We start from the raw sequence: 16138 nt of genomic DNA on the forward strand, positions 1-16138 counted from the left end.
TTATGGGAATGTTTGACTATTCTTCTAAAAGCACATTTATATGGTCAGACACTGATTTTGGACAAGAAGGTCTCGCTCGTAGTCTCTGCTCCAATTCTTTTTTTTTTCACTTCCAGGCAATTTATTTTCTTTAACAGAATTCTCTCTGCTCCAATTCATTCCAAAGATGTTCTACTGGATTGAAGTCAGGACTCTGTGCAGGCCAGTAAAGTTCCTCCACACCAAACTCGCTCATTCATGTCTTTATTGACCTTGCTTTATGCACTGGTGCACAGTCATGTTGCAACAGGAAGGGGCCATCCCTAAACGGTTCCCCCAAAGTTTGGAGCATGAAATTTTCCAAAATGTCTTTGTGTATGATGAAGCATTAAGACTTCCTTTCACTGGAAAGTGATTGAAACACCTGAATTCAATGATTTGGAGGGTTGTCTCAAAACTTTCGGCAATATAGTGTATAGGATTTACCAGTTTTGTTCCTATAGTATGTGGATTGCCAGTATGTGGTCATCACAGCACACCACACATCTTTGTTGTTTGTGAGTCTTGACAGAGAACATAGAAGTCTTGCGATGTCTCTCGTGGTCAAACATGACTTCACAGTAAACAAACATGATGGAAAACGGTCATAAAGAAATGTCATTAATACTGTGGACTGCACCTCACTTTGGACTGTTCCTGCTGCGCTATAACTGTGGTTGTTAGTGTTTCGTCTTTCATCAGCTCGCTTTCTGATTGGTTATCATTTTGTTTTACGTGACTACAGTGTAAATGTTCGCTTGTCCTCAAGGTTTCCCCCACATATCAGGATTTTTAACATGTTGAATTTTTCAGATATATTCAACAAGAGATGTTATGTGTTTCGATTGTGAAAACAGTTCTGATGTGTCAAGCACTGCTTTGTTACTGCGCTTCTGTTTCATGGTCTTTTGGGGGTCTATATGATCCCAGACCCTCTTCAAATAGTTAAAAACATATGCAGTGTTATTTTTTAATTCTGATATTTCATGACTGTTTCTATTTACATCAGATCATTTTACAAATGTTTTTTCTTGATTATTGATTACATGTGATGATGACCCCAGTAATAAAAGTTATGACTGTATGACCACTAAAATGATTGTCACATGCTTTGAATCTGTTCAGCACACAGAACACTGTTATCTTAGCATTAATAGTTGTGTTTAAAAATAGCATTGTACTAATAAAAGTGAATAAAGTGATAAACATGTTTATTTACTTATTTTAACACTGTTAAAATGTCTGTAGAAATTACAGTATTATTGTCTGCTGTTTGCCAGGAACTTACTGTAGATTTAAATTTGTTATTTACTTGCAACAGTTTGTTCAACGTTAAATCAACATTAACAAGTCTTTGTCTTTACAGAATAAAACTTTAAAATAAGAGCCTCATGAAAAAAAACAGAAAAAGGTTGATGAGGTTTCCAGAATGCTTTGCATGAGGCTCTTATTTTAGTTTTATTCTGTAAAGATAAAGACTTGTTAAGTCTTTAAAGACTGATACAGACCTACAGATTATTTTTAATAAAAACACATTTTGTAAGCAGTTTCTCCATCACACGCATTGCTCAACACAAGCGTCACTTTGATCTTCAGATGATAGCTCTGGATTGTCTGGAAAGAAAAATTTTAGACATTTATGTTAAGTTCATATTTACTGAGAGTGAAATCAGGATTTTGTCGATTTCTTGATAGGTTTGTTTCATTTGTGCCAATAACCTCACAGTGAAAAAACACTCAGTAGTGTTAAAAGAGCTGTTAACAGACCCATCAACCTTCATGAAATGTTTTTGTTTCAGTCACATCAGTGTTAATAGAGCTGTTGATAAATCTCATTATTTCAGAATCATAGTTCTCATTTACACCCAATTTATTACAGTGATCTCTTAAGATCTCAAATGTTTGTGATTTAAATAAGATGAGGCTTGTAAAATGCAGTTGTAATTAAACTATATTGTTGCTTTTAAAAGGACATTTTCAAGTATCTACTTTGTATTTTCCTTTTACTATATTATGTTCTCATACACACAAAATGTTTGAATACTACAATTTTACTGCATCACCCCATTGTAATAAAAAGATGGCTATAACATTTGTGTACTTTTTACTCTTTTGTACTACATTTCTTTAATATATTTTCATCTTATCCCACATCCACAATATATTTTAAATATAAAATACTTTGTATTCAAATGAACGTAATACTACGAGACAAGTAGTAAGCGTCTGTATTTCTCCTGGATGACATTATGTAAACTTTGTTAATGAACTACACAGATGTCATCTATCAGTAAATGTACACATCGTGTAAATCTGAATGAATTTAATGAGCTTATTAACATCGTAAAATACAGTGCAGCGCTGAACCACGCCACCATTTCATTAAAATGAGACTAAAGCGATCATGAATTTGTGTAAAGATTGGGGAATAAATTACAGTCTTTAGTAGGTATATGCAGAAATGTCGTCTAACTAAAGCTGATATTAAACTCTGATATTATACAAACTTTGCCGTCTCTTTGAGGAGTATACTCACTTTAGCATTTTAATGGGAGGCACGTCTACATATCACTGCATTATTGTCTTGACATACAGAGTAAGATATAAGCAGATGAATATTTACACATTTTGAACTTACATAAATATATTATATTATAAATAATAAAAAATAATAAAAAAACTAAATATAATCAAGTTGGATTTACAAGTAATTACATTTTTTATCTTTATCATTTTATATAGGGATTTTTTTTGTGTATCTGACATAAACTGGACGGATAAAATACTGAAACCGATGCCTTTATGAATGTTTTACTGACAAAGCCTTTTTTTAATCTCCAGCCACACCCACACAGTGATTAAGACCTTCAGTGAAGCTCCTCCTACAACAATCCACCAATAAATGCTGGAGTCAAACACACAGAGAAATCACTCCATGTGTGACAACTGAAATCTTCATGACATAATGTTGATGCTGGTGAAAGAGGAGCTTGAGAAGATGACAGATCCACAACCATGCAGAATAAAGGATGAAGATACTGAGGAACAAATAGGTTGGTGTTTATGTTTCAATCTTTATCTTTAATATGTTATTGCATCTCACTGAAATGTATTGACTTTGTTTACAAAGACTTTGCTTTTGGGATTCTCCTCCGCCCCACCTTGTTACTCTTGAGGTGTTTCTGGTCATAAATGACCGGCCTACAGAAAATAGTTTATAATCAGGGTCTTCTAATGTCTCAAACAGAAGAGAGAAAAGGAAGAAATGCACATTGTGTGCCCCAAAAGATGTCCAAACAAGCACTGTCTTTTTTAAATGCAAAGCGCCCATTAACAAGGCACATGAAATAGGCTATTGTCATTTATGTGCATACGTTCAATAAATGCATTAGATGCAGGCATCATTTACATGAGTTCACACAAAGTTTTTGTCATTTTGTAACATAGTTTTTTATTTTTATTAACGACTTGGATTTGTTAGGGAACGGCACAATTGTAAAATAATTTTCTGTGTTTTGTGATCTTTCACCTTCACTTTAAACGGGCAATCATTTTTGACCGGGATCACCACAACAAGTTTGACTCGGTGTCATTTTGTACAAAATGTAAAAAAATCCGTACACAGGATATGATGGGTGATTCTCACGAAACCATTGATCACCACGGCACTAATGATTTTAGCTATAAAATGTGTAATATAGTAATATTAAAAAGCATCAGAATTAACACAATACTGTGTTCTACCTTGCACAATGTGTGATTTCAACATAAGAATTTATAATTTGTCAATTTTATCTCATTTTCTGCTGAAATTCTCATTACCGCAATGTGTCCGGCTGTGTTTGAACATGCGTTATGTTGTAATTTAATCAAATTAACACAAAAATATTTAGAAAAAAAATAAATGGATGTTTTGCTAGACTACTTTAGATGACAGAAAAAAATATTTACTGAATATTCATGTATAATAATAATGAAGAAAAATTAGGAAAATGATGTGTCCATGCCTGATGTTCTCATCCTCCGCAACACTTTTTGAGAACAGTTTAAGCACACATACAGAATTTTAATAAAGTTTGATTTTGAGTGACCAAGCACATGGACCAGTTACTTCAAGATGGCTACCAGGTAAGATCATTTTTTTACAGTTAATTTGAAATATTGTTTTGTCAGAATGCTTACACGACATTTTGATTATCATTACCGCAACAGATGCTTATTAAATGTTAATTTAATTAATAGAAGCATAATACTTTGATTTTAAATGCATGTGCAGAATCTCCAGATTATGTTCTTTCAGGTTTGTCATGTCATTTTAGAAATATGTCAGTGTTGATGTTTTCTGACTGTTGCGGTAATGAGATTTTTTAGGACTAATTTAATGATAAGTAAAAGTGTTTAAATTAATGTTCCCATTTACTCCAGACTTTGTTTTTCAATGTCTGGTGGGAAAAAAAAGTAAATTTAAGCAATTTTTACATTTTCATGCTTGACATTTTTAAAACCAAGTTTTCGTGAGAATCACCCTGATATCTATGGTGGATTGTGATCAGTTTTGCATCTTTTCTTCATGTAAATCAATCGTTTGGCCTCGGTACACTTGAAATATTTTAAGTAATTTTTGAAAAAAGTTGTGATTGTTTTGTATGCTGTGTATTATATCAAATAATAAATAAATGGGTATGTGATTTGCTCTAAATTCCTGAATAGTGAAATGTGTAATAAAATACAATGAATCTTGGCATTTTAAACTGATAATCATACCCAAATGGATGTCATTACATCAAAATTATACCCCAAAATATAATTTCATACCCTAATATATAAAGTTTCACCTCTGGCCAAGTAGAGGCGCTAATTTAGTAAACACCTCTGTTGGGTGTATTTGAGGGAATGGACAAATGACCAAAAAAGTCGTGTGGGTTGGAGGATACGTTGTTAAAACATAACGTAGACTAACTGTATTCCGTACACAACGATGTTCCGTACAGATGACCTTTAACTGCCAATAACTCAATAAATAATTTGAGATCACACACAAAATTCATATCTGTGTCATCCTCATTTCCCCATCTTTCATCCACGACCAGGAAAGAGAACCTCATGCAAACTGTTTCAGTGATTATTCAGTAAATCTGCAGGGTGCGCCTCTTGTGTTTGAAAACGGCCGGTGGGCAGGCTTATGCTAACAGACTGCAGCTTCAGGGGGAGACAAGTGGGGCAGCAAAAATGTGGACTTCGGTTTAATTTATGCTTCACACTTTATTTACGTCTTTATAAAATGAATGATTTTTATCACAAACTGTTAAATATATTACCTTTTGTTGAAAAAAATATTTGAAATTGGAGTATTTAATGTTTAAAGTCGGTTGCGTCCGATGACTGCATAGAGCCAGTCGGATAGCACGTCTGTCAGTACCATCTTGTATGCAGTGATTATGTTTAACTAAACTTTCATCATGCTTTAACAAATTAAAAAACATCACAATCAAGTAAAATAAAACATTATTTCATCTTTAATGTCCATTTTCGTAGCTGAAATCAAGTTTTGCGATCTGTACGGAACATCATTGTTAGCATGTACGGAACACCGTTTTCTCTAATCATCTTTCGTACACAGGCGGAGGAGATACTTTTTCTCACTTTTCTCAAAAACTATTGGTCCAAAAGACATCAATCAAAGTGTAAATCATACAATAGGCCTTCCCCCAGAGAATGCGCACACAAACATGCTTATTTTGAGCAAGTTACATCGAGGAGTAGACGAAAGCTTGCGGAAAAGCCAGAAAGTGTACGGAACACAGTTAGTCTACGTTACTTTATTCTTTTATTTTCTCTGAGACACATCAAACTTACAACACTGTATTCACGTCCAGCGGTAGACTGAACAGAGGCATAAAACTCCCACAATGTCTCATTTAGAAGAGAAGCAGAGTAGATCTCGAAATCACAATTGTCATGTATTTGGCTCAAAAAGTCACTGAAAGTCTTAAAGGGCGATTTATAGTCGTGCGTAGGTCCTACGGCGTAGCTACGGCGTAGGCTATCCGTAGCCTGTGCGTAGCTCTGCGTAGCCTGACGCGCACCTCACAAAATTTCTAACAGCGCGTCGGCTCTACGCGGACCGTAAGCGCTGTGATTGGTCCACCAGAACCCCTCCCGTCAGGTAAAAAAACTGCGTCATAGGTATTTCCGTTTGAGACGGTGAAAACAAAGATGAGCCAAGTTGAGGAGTGATTTAACTCAAACTGAAACATAAGTCGCTGTTTATTTACTTCCATCATTGCTGGTCTTCTCAAATTATACACAAGAAGTTGCTATTTCTTCTTCGTTTGTGGGTTTACTTGCTTAGCTTCTTCTTCTGTGACGACTTCTGCTGCTACTGCGGTCACACGCGTGATTACTGCCAACCAGCGGTTTCGCGTGTGTTTGCGCCCTTCCGCAACTTTTTAAAACCGGAAGTATTGCCCTATGGCAAGCTGCTGCATGTCCGTGTCTGTTTTAAAGATCGCTCTGAATGGATCTCTATGAAAAGTCTGTCATAAAAATGGAATTATCTCTGCTTTTTGCTCAAAATATGGTGTTTTTGCAAAAACCTACCCATATTCAAAAGCTGATTGCAAAAGAACCACTAAAGGTAGGATGAAACGTTTTTTTTTTTGTTTGAAAGCAGAGGGTCTGTTCTTTCATTTGGTATATTGTATGTTTATATATTTAAAGAAGAACATTTTCTGGAAGGCATTAAACTTTGGTGAAAATCATGAAAAACGCTGGCGCTGGCTGGCAACTTTTTTTAAAAACGCTGGCGGTGAAAGAGTTAACTGCCCATTAAGTGGTCTTTTTTCCATTGACTTTATCTTTGTCGTACTCTTTAAAGAAGAGACGCACACAGGTAACTCGTGCACGCATCGCACGCATCTCTCTCTCAATAATGAATTTAAATAAATGTGATAATTCATTTAAATAAAAGCAATCTGATGGCTCTACTTTATTGAAGCGGATGGAGTGCTAGAACTAACCAGCCGTAACTTAAGAAAATAACCGTCATTTTTACCTGTCTGTTAAAAAAATTACACTGTAAACATCAGTTACACCTTTAACTTGTTTTTAACTTGGCAAATAACCGTGTTATAAGTGGGATAATCCACATCTAGCCATGGATTAAAGGATTTTACTGCACGACGTAGAGGCAACAACCCTCCGCTTTGCCTTTACGTCGTGCATTAAAATCCTTTAATGCATGGCTAGCCGTGGATTATCCCTTACATAACTTACCGCTTATATTGTTTCAGGTTGGAGCTTAAATTTCTGTACGCTAAGATTTCAGTTTGTTTTGGTGCATACAGCACAGCATTATAATATTATATATATTTTAGATCAACGCGCCAGCAGCTGAGCACTTGTCTAATTTAACGGATCTCCGCTCCCCCCGTGACACCATAGCATGCCCGAGTCCCCAACAAATTTGCCAGCCCTGCCCAAATGTTTTCTCAGTCAGTGTATTTGTCTTCATAATGGTATAATGTTGTAGCACACTAGCTTACAAACAGCACAAGGAAGTTTTACTGTGCGAATACAACTTCTGATGCTACTGGACACATCTTTAGTGATGTTCCTGGAATCATTGGGTGTTTCGGGTCTTTCAACATCATACACCCTCATCCATAAATCCTCATCAGACCCCAGCTTGTGTCCAGTTGGAAAATCTAGCTACACTGACCCCATGAATCCCTCTCTTAAGCCATAGCCATCTCAAGGCTTTCTCTGCTTTTTCTCAATTTTTATTTTTATTTTTTTGAAAGACAAAAAATGATATCCTATTATTATTATTATTATTATTATTATTATTATAGTTTCACATTAACATGCACATTGCATGCTTTTCCTCGCAGGGGGGGTTTGTGGGCTTTACTTTATGTGAGAGAGCTTGTAGAAAGAGGATTCCTTCTTTGACTTAATGTGCGCATCTTGGGCTCCTAGCATCTGAAATAAATCCAGCGCCTCATAAGCAGCTGCGCTCCGCTCTGTCTCACGTGCACATGCTCTCACATCTGTCTGAAGTCTAAACATAAACTAAAGTAGTAATCCTTACGTATTTGTTCAGTTTTATGGGTTTCATGCGAGCTGAGGCAAACTATCCCTTTTGTTTAACATATAACCCGCTGCATCTTGGCGGTTCTCTCGCGCACGTGTCAGATAGTAATCCTGTTTATGATATGATTTTCAAGGAGCTGTAGCAATACATCCCTCGTGTTTAAAATATAAATCGCGTTCCACTCAACCGGTGTTTTTAACTCTTTCCCCGCCAGCGGTTTCTTCAAAGGTTTGTTCACAAACAGGATTCTTCAAAAATAAGTTGTGGGTGTGATATCGGTATTGCGGAAAGACGGAAATTGTCGTCATTGGCAGGGAAGCGTTTTTTTTTATTGAAGAGTTATCTCGTCAATGGCGGGGAAAGAGTTAAAGGCACCTCTGAGATTTTTTTCCCAGCATGGCGACATAAGGGCATGGCAGCATCGACGATCCCATTTTTAAATTGAAAGTTTGAGGTTGTGACTTAATTTCAATCGATTTCGATTTAAAATCTAAATCGTGACACCCTTAGTACTGAGTAATAATTATTTCATATTGGCCTACATCTTTTTTGTAAGATCTTAAATCAAAAATAAGTTAACCCTTGTGCATCAATTATAAAAAGTTACACATAGGTTCACAGGGGACAAAAATGTCCATGTGCAAAAAGTGTCATAAAAATATTATAGATTTATATTTTTTTCCACTTTCACTGATGACATTTTTTTAACCAGCATCAGCTCTAATCACAATGACCAAACATTCATTAATTTTCAGAATTTTAACCCTTTAAATGCTGGTTTGTTTACACAATGCCACTGCTGTTTTTTTATGAAAAAAATAAAAATTTTAATTATTTCCAATTTACTAAATGCTAAGCAGATTTTTTTTCTTTGAGTATTACAGCCTTGGATATGTCAATGATTAACAACAACATTAATTTTTATGCATTCATATTTTTTATGCAGTATCAGATTAAAAAAAAGTTACCTCTCAGGTCCATAAAGAAAAAAAATTTCCATGTCAAAAAAGTGTAAAGATTAATATTTTTTTCCACTTTCACTGATGCCTTTTTTTTAACCAGCATCAGCTCTAATCACAATGACCAAATATTCATTAATTTTCAGAATTTTAACCCTTCAAATGCTGGTTTGTTTACACAATGCCACTGTTGTTTTTATTGAACAAAAACAACACCTCCTTTGCAGCGGTTGTAGTCTAGTGATTTCCAGTGCAATATTTTTTTCATTCAAAGTGTTCACACACGCTCACACACACGCTCACACACACACACACACACACACACACACACACACACACACACACACACGCACAGACACACGCACATTCTGGTTTCCATGTTTTGTGGGGACATTTCATAGACGTAATGCATTTTATACCATACAAACTGTATATTCTATTCCCCTTACCTGCCCCATTCCCTAACCCCAACCATCACAGAAACCCTTCTACTACTTCACATTTTCAAGAAACATCATTCTGTTTGATTTATAAGCTTGTTTCCTCATGGGGACATCAAAATGTCCCCACAAGGTCACAAAAATACTGGTATTCCTATCTTTGTGGGGACAATTGGTCACCACAACGTGATAATTACCAGGTACACACACACACACACACACACACACACACACACACACACATAAAATTTTCAGTACACACATACAAACCACACTCTGACATCCATACCAACACACCCACACCATTATAGCTTCATAATATATCTAATTGGCTCTATAATATGCATAAGCAGAAAACAACAATAAAACGATAATTTGCTTTATATGCCAAACCTAAAAAAATGGCACCATCTGGTAAAAAATAGTAAAAATTACAATTTTGAAGCCTTGCCAACAGAATGAAAGCCTCTTAACAAAGATTGCTTCATTTTATAGTTGAATGGCACCGGGATTAAAAATTGCAATGAAATGAAGGTGAAATATTAAAATTCCAAAAAAAATGCACACCTGTGGCAAATTTTATGCAGTTAGCATTAACGCAGGCAAAGTTATCAAAAAAACAAAACTGAAAAGGACAAAAATGTCCTCAAGGATGCACAAGGGTTAAGGAATTGATGACGAGCTGTTGAATTATAAGAAAATAATACGCATCGTGCCGTTACACCGTGGGTGTGCATTATTTTCAAATAATTCAATGGAGTCAATTATTCTGCTTATACCACGGTTACCAAAAATATTGCTCTGGTGCCTAGTTTTAAAACATTTTAAAGGTTAGGCATGCGGTTATTGAAAAATAATCAGCACTAGTGATGGTCAACCCGGATCTTTTTAAGGATTCGGGTTATTCTGAGTCACTCACTAATATGATCCGGGTTGTGCGAGTCACTCGAGTCACTTGAGTCACTTGGTCAAAATCTCCCAATTCCAATCGCTAAGTCATACTAATGCCAACCAAGCAACTCGGATCACGCGTGCAGCTACGAGTTTATGACTCCTCTGCTCACAAAAAAGGGCTTATGTGACCTGAGGAACTCGTAAAAAACATGCATGCCCGTGGTAACATTATCAATAACATAATTGTAAAAGTTTGGTGTGTTTAGTTTCATTTCATAACGACAAATATATCAACACCACATTTAGAAGATGTCAGGCTTGGTTGACTTGGACGTGAGAGGAACGTGTCCTGTTTCAGATTGACTTAAAAGATCCACGATAGGCTTCGGTTAATCTTGTGAGTGAGTCCCAGACAGAGCCGCTCGCCCGCTCCTGCACGGGTCCTGTGAGTGAACCACTCACGTCACTCTGAGTGACTCAGTCAACAAGAGGAGCCGTGTACGTCCGTCGGTGGCGGATCTTTCCAGCAGCACTGCTGCAGCAGTCCTCGTATTTAAAAATGTTAAACATTTGCAGCTTCTACCCAAAACATTGTGCCAGTCAAATATTTCAACAGATTAGCCTACATGAGTCAGTGGGTTAACAACACGAGCAAGGCTTGTTTCTCCTAGCCCCGGATTCAAGCTCCATGAGTTGAGTCACTCTCTGTGTGAATCCCCGAGCCGCCGACCAACTCATTGTCGCGCGCACGCATCCCTTTGTACTCGGACTCGGAGCTGCAAGAAATAATGATCCGGAATAGCAGCTTTTGGTTCACTCGGTACCCCCAGTCGACATTTGGTGATGCAAATTAACTCGTTGTTGCAAGTTATATAACCTATGGCAGCTTATGTAGAGTTATTTGTTGTAATTCTGTTGTAAACATTTGAAGAGCTTTGTGTTTGATACAATTTCTCATCTTTAATGCAAAATCTGAGAGGACTCGACTGACTCGGGTTAATGGCCACTAAGGACTCATGGTTCTCGAGTCATTTTAGGGATCGGGTTAAATGATCCGAGTTTCGGGTGACTCGCTCATCACTAATCAGCACCCATGGAACATTTGTCCACTACAGGGCCACAGGAGGAGATGCCACGATTGAATGGGTTTATTCCCATTAATTCTCATAAATTCCTGTTAATTGCCATGGAAAGATTCCAGCCTTGAAAATTCCTGGAATTTTGCAACGCTATTCACAGATAATGCTATTTTCGCTAAGATATTTAGATGCATGAAAACCAGTCCTAACTGAAAGAAAACAAGTTGACAAAAAGATAGAATCCAATGTTTAGTGATATTGGAAACACCACAATTGTTACAAGAGCAGAAATTGACAATAGAAATGACATAATGTACTTTACATTAAAAATAACATGGATACATGACATCTCAAATGTGTTTTGTCACTCTGATTTATCAATATGAACTATTTACTGTCTTCATTTTAGAGATGATGGAAGTGAAAGAGGAGAGTCAAGCTGAAGTGGATGAGAAACATCAGATTGTAAAAATAAACCATAATGTTTCACAGAAAGAAACTCTGAAGACAGAAGACATAAAGTGTGAAAATAGTTTCAGTGAAGATGAACGCCCTGCAGATCACAAGAGGACTCACAGTGAGGAGAAACCTTTCAAATGTCAACAGTGTGGAAAGAGTTTCACCTTTCAATCGAGTCTTATCCGGCATAAGAAAGCTCACAGTGAGGAGAAACCTTTCACATGTCAACAGTGTGGCAAGAGTTTCAGAGATAAAAGTAAACTTGAGACTCACGTGAGAAGTCACATTAAAGAAAAAACACATGTGTGCCATGAGTGTGAAAGGAGTTTTACAAAAAAAAGTTACCTTAAGAGACACATGAGGTCTCACACTGGAGAGAAACCTTATGCATGTCAACAGTGTGGAAAGAGTTTCACCTTAAAATCGAACCTTAACCAGCACATAAAAACTCACAGTGAGGAAAAGCCTTTCACATGTCAACAGTGTGGAAAGAGTTTCAAAACAAAATGGCACCTTAACCAACATGTGAGGATTCACACTGGAGAGAAACCACATCTGTGCCATCACTGTGGAAAGAGTTTTACAACTGCAAGTGAACTTAAGAAACATTTAAGAGTTCACACTGGAGAGAAAACTCACAAGTGTCAACAGTGTGGAAAGAGTTTCAGAACAAAACCTCACCTTAACGTACACATGAGGATTCACACCGGAGAGAAACCACACGTGTGCCATCACTGTGGAATGAGTTTTATAACGGCAGGTAACCTTAAGAAACATTCGAGTATTCACACTGGAGAGAAACCTTACATGTGTCATTTGTGTAAAAAGAGTTTTACAAGTAAAGGTAATCTTAAGACACACATGACACTTCACACTGGAGAGAAACCTTACACTTGTCATCTGTGTGGAAAGAGTTTCAGAATAAAACCTAACCTTAACGTACACATGAGGATTCACATCGGAGAGAAACCACACGTGTGCCATCACTGTGGAATGAGTTTTATAACTGCAGGTAACCTTAAGACACATTCGAGTATTCACACTGGAGAGAAACCTTACATGTGTCATCTGTGTAAAAAGAGTTTTACAAGTAAATGTAATCTTAAGACACACATGACACTTCACACTGGAGAGAAACCTTTCACTTGTCAACAGTGTGGAAAGAGTTTTACAACGAAACGTGACCTTAATAGACACATGAGAATTCACACTGGAGAGAAACCATTCACTTGTCAACAGTGTGGAAAGAGTTTTATTATGAAATGTGACCTTAATGCACATGTGAGAATTCACACTGGAGAGAAACCATACATGTGTCAACACTGTGTAAAGAGTTTCAGGACAAAACCAAACTTAAATGCACATTTGGTCACTCACACTGAAGAGAAACCGTTCACATGCCATGAGTGTAAAAAGAGTTTCAAAACAAAAGCTAACCTTAAAAAACACGCAAGAGTTCACACTCAATAGAAATCATTCATGTGTCAACAGTGTGGATATGGCAACAAAGTTTAGAAATCAGCTGAGGTCTTATTAATAAAACTGTCTGGAGGATCCTTACTAAAAGTCTACATGTGCACAAAAGCCCAAGATGTCTGTACTTGTGTTCTTGTGAAACGTCATCACTCGCGGCCCAAGTACTGCTCCAATACCAAGTTCACATCAAGTCAAGTTCACATAACATCTCAGGATGTGTTCTTGATCCACTCATTTTATCGAGGATGCATCAGGAGGTGACTTGTGTGGACTTACGACGGCCAAGTTTCCCAGGATGCATTTCACATCAACGGCATTGAAGCTTAATACCTGCAAAATATTTGAAATATTACTCTTTCTGTGTCATAAAATGTAGCTGTTTAGTCGAGAATATAGATGAATAAACTTTAAATCTGTGGTCAGTTAGTAAAGATAGGACCTAATATTAAAATTTCCTCTGATGATTTTGGATATGTGAGTTCAAGGTGATCAAAGAGATTCATCTCTGCAAATCCTTCTGAAATTTTCTGCTGTCTAAGTGCAGCTGCTCTGCCCTTCAGTGTCTGATCGTTAAACATGAAATATTCTCTTTGGATATACACTATATTGTCCAAAGTTTTGGGACACCCCTCCAAATCATTGAATTCAGGTGTTCCAGTCAGATCTAGTGAAAGGAACTCTTAATGCTTCATCATACCAAGACATTTTGGACATTTTCATGCTCCAACTTTGTGGGAACAGTTTAGGGATGGCTCTTTCCTGTTCCAACATGACTGTGCACCAGTGCACAAAGCAAAGAGTGAGTGTGCAGGAACTTGACTGGCCTGCACAGAGTCGTGACCTCAACCCAATCAAACATCTTTTGGATGAATTAGAGCAGAGACTACGAGCGAGGCCTTCATCAGTGTCTTACAAATGTGTTTTAGAAGAATGGTCAAAATTTCCTATAAACACACTCTTAAACCTTGTAGAAAGTCTTCCAAGAATAGTTGAAGCTGTTATAGCTGCAAAGGGTGGACAAAACTCCAAATTAAACCATATGGATTAAGAATATAAAGGCAGGTGTCCCAAAACTTTTGTCAGTATAGTGCATCTAAGAGGCTGTTGTTTACACTTGGCATTAACATGCGTTTTCATCGATCTGATCACAAGTGGACAACGTTTAATGCCAGGTGTAAACGATGTTCAAAACGTTTTGAGCTCGTCCACTTTCGACCACTTTCAACCAAATTCAGATGTAGTCTAAACCCCTTTCGATCAGATTGCTTTTATAGTGTAAATGCACATGTGGTTGAATGTGTTCGAACAGCCACACACGACCGCCTTCTCTCCGCCCATTTATCTAATCTGAGGTATTAAACACAATGTTTAAGTCTTTTCTGACTTCTGGCATGAACACACGGTGTACATCTCTATTTTTAGCCTTTCATTGATAAAACTAAAGCGGCTGATCTCCGTAGTTTTGTTTTGAAAGCGTGTGAAAGTTGTGCGATCCTATTTCATCAATTGCGCTGAAATATCATTGAAAACTCTAACATATACATGTACAAAACAATGTGCAGCATGTTTACCTGCTAAATAAGCAGTGGACTCCGACGTAATATTAGTTCTCGTCCATATAAACTCACCATTACTCCCGCTCGCGTTTAATGACAGCAGAGAGACTCGCCCACTGTCTCACAGACCACCCTCTCACAGTATTCAGGACAGAAGCGGTCGAAAGTGAACAAAAGAGACGGATTTAAATACCAGGTGTAAACGTGATGTGTCTCTCTCGTCCACTTGTGATGCGATCGATGAAAACACATCTTAATACCAAGTGTAAACAACCCCTAACTGGTATTTGGTCTTATCAATTTACTTCTTTTCTTATTCAACTGAAGTCTGTTATTTGTTATTATCGTTTTAACTGATGTTAAAGTTAAGTTTCATAACTTAAATCACATATGTTTTCTATAGAATCTTAACACTGAATCACTGCCTTTGTACTGTAACTAGATTAATTTTGTGTTTACTTCATGTTGTACAAAAGTTTTGTACTTTTAATGAATGGTTTTATATCATATTTCATTTTGTAATAAATACATTGAAGCTAATCAGTGGTCCGTGTACTTTATTTTTCCTTTTTAACCATGAAAATAAAAATAAAATATAAATGTTATATTAAATAAATAATCGAATAAAGTAATTTTTTTTTTTTGTTTCACATTCAGACTTCTTTTGGCTGTGAATCTGCAAGCATGCTGCTTTATGCATGTAAACATCATCACATTATATTCATTATGATAAATTGGGCAATTCCATGCAAATGTCAACCTTATCATGAAAAGTAGAGTTTTTCAATGTGGAAAGAGTTTCATTTTAATCATCCCTTAACTGGCAAATGAAAGCTCACAGGGGGAAATATGGAGTGATTTTGTGCCATAATTGCAGGGCTCGAAAGTGCGACCAATTTGCAGCTGTTCGGCGGATTAAAAGTCTCTACAACTCTGTCTCTGAAAGTCTCCCTGTGGTTCAACAACAAGCACACATTAGGTCCATGTCGTTGCAAACCCAATATAACCCAATCAGAGATAGGTAAGGGCGGACCCCTCCCTTTGATTGGCCGTGGTCCAGATATTCCTGTACGTGTGTGCGTTTAAAAATACGTGTGTTGTGTTGCAGTAAAAAGCGCCGCCGCCAAGAGAGGCGAGTGGCCTGTCCGATAAACAGTGTATG

The 16138-nt window shown here is 36.9% G+C and overlaps 1 protein-coding gene across 1 annotated transcript; it reads left to right on the top strand.

Moving 5' to 3' along the window:
- The first annotated feature begins 11897 nt into the window (after positions 1–11897).
- On the top strand, positions 11898–15856 carry LOC135769009 (uncharacterized). Its single transcript, XM_065278368.2, has one exon. It carries the CDS (start codon positions 11900–11902, stop codon positions 13412–13414), a length of 1515 nt encoding a protein of 504 aa, XP_065134440.1. The 5' UTR covers positions 11898–11899; the 3' UTR covers positions 13415–15856.
- Positions 15857–16138: the final 282 nt, after the last annotated feature.

The sequence above is a fragment of the Paramisgurnus dabryanus genome, chromosome 3 (genome assembly GCF_030506205.2).
Source record: "Paramisgurnus dabryanus chromosome 3, PD_genome_1.1, whole genome shotgun sequence".
In the NCBI taxonomy this organism is placed as follows: Eukaryota; Metazoa; Chordata; class Actinopteri; order Cypriniformes; family Cobitidae; genus Paramisgurnus; species Paramisgurnus dabryanus.

Excerpts from the sequence above, each read along its gene's own strand:
- LOC135769009 (XM_065278368.2), top strand. The coding sequence starts at position 11,900 with ATGGAAGTGAAAGAGGAGAGTCAAGCTGAAGTGGATGAGAAACATCAG.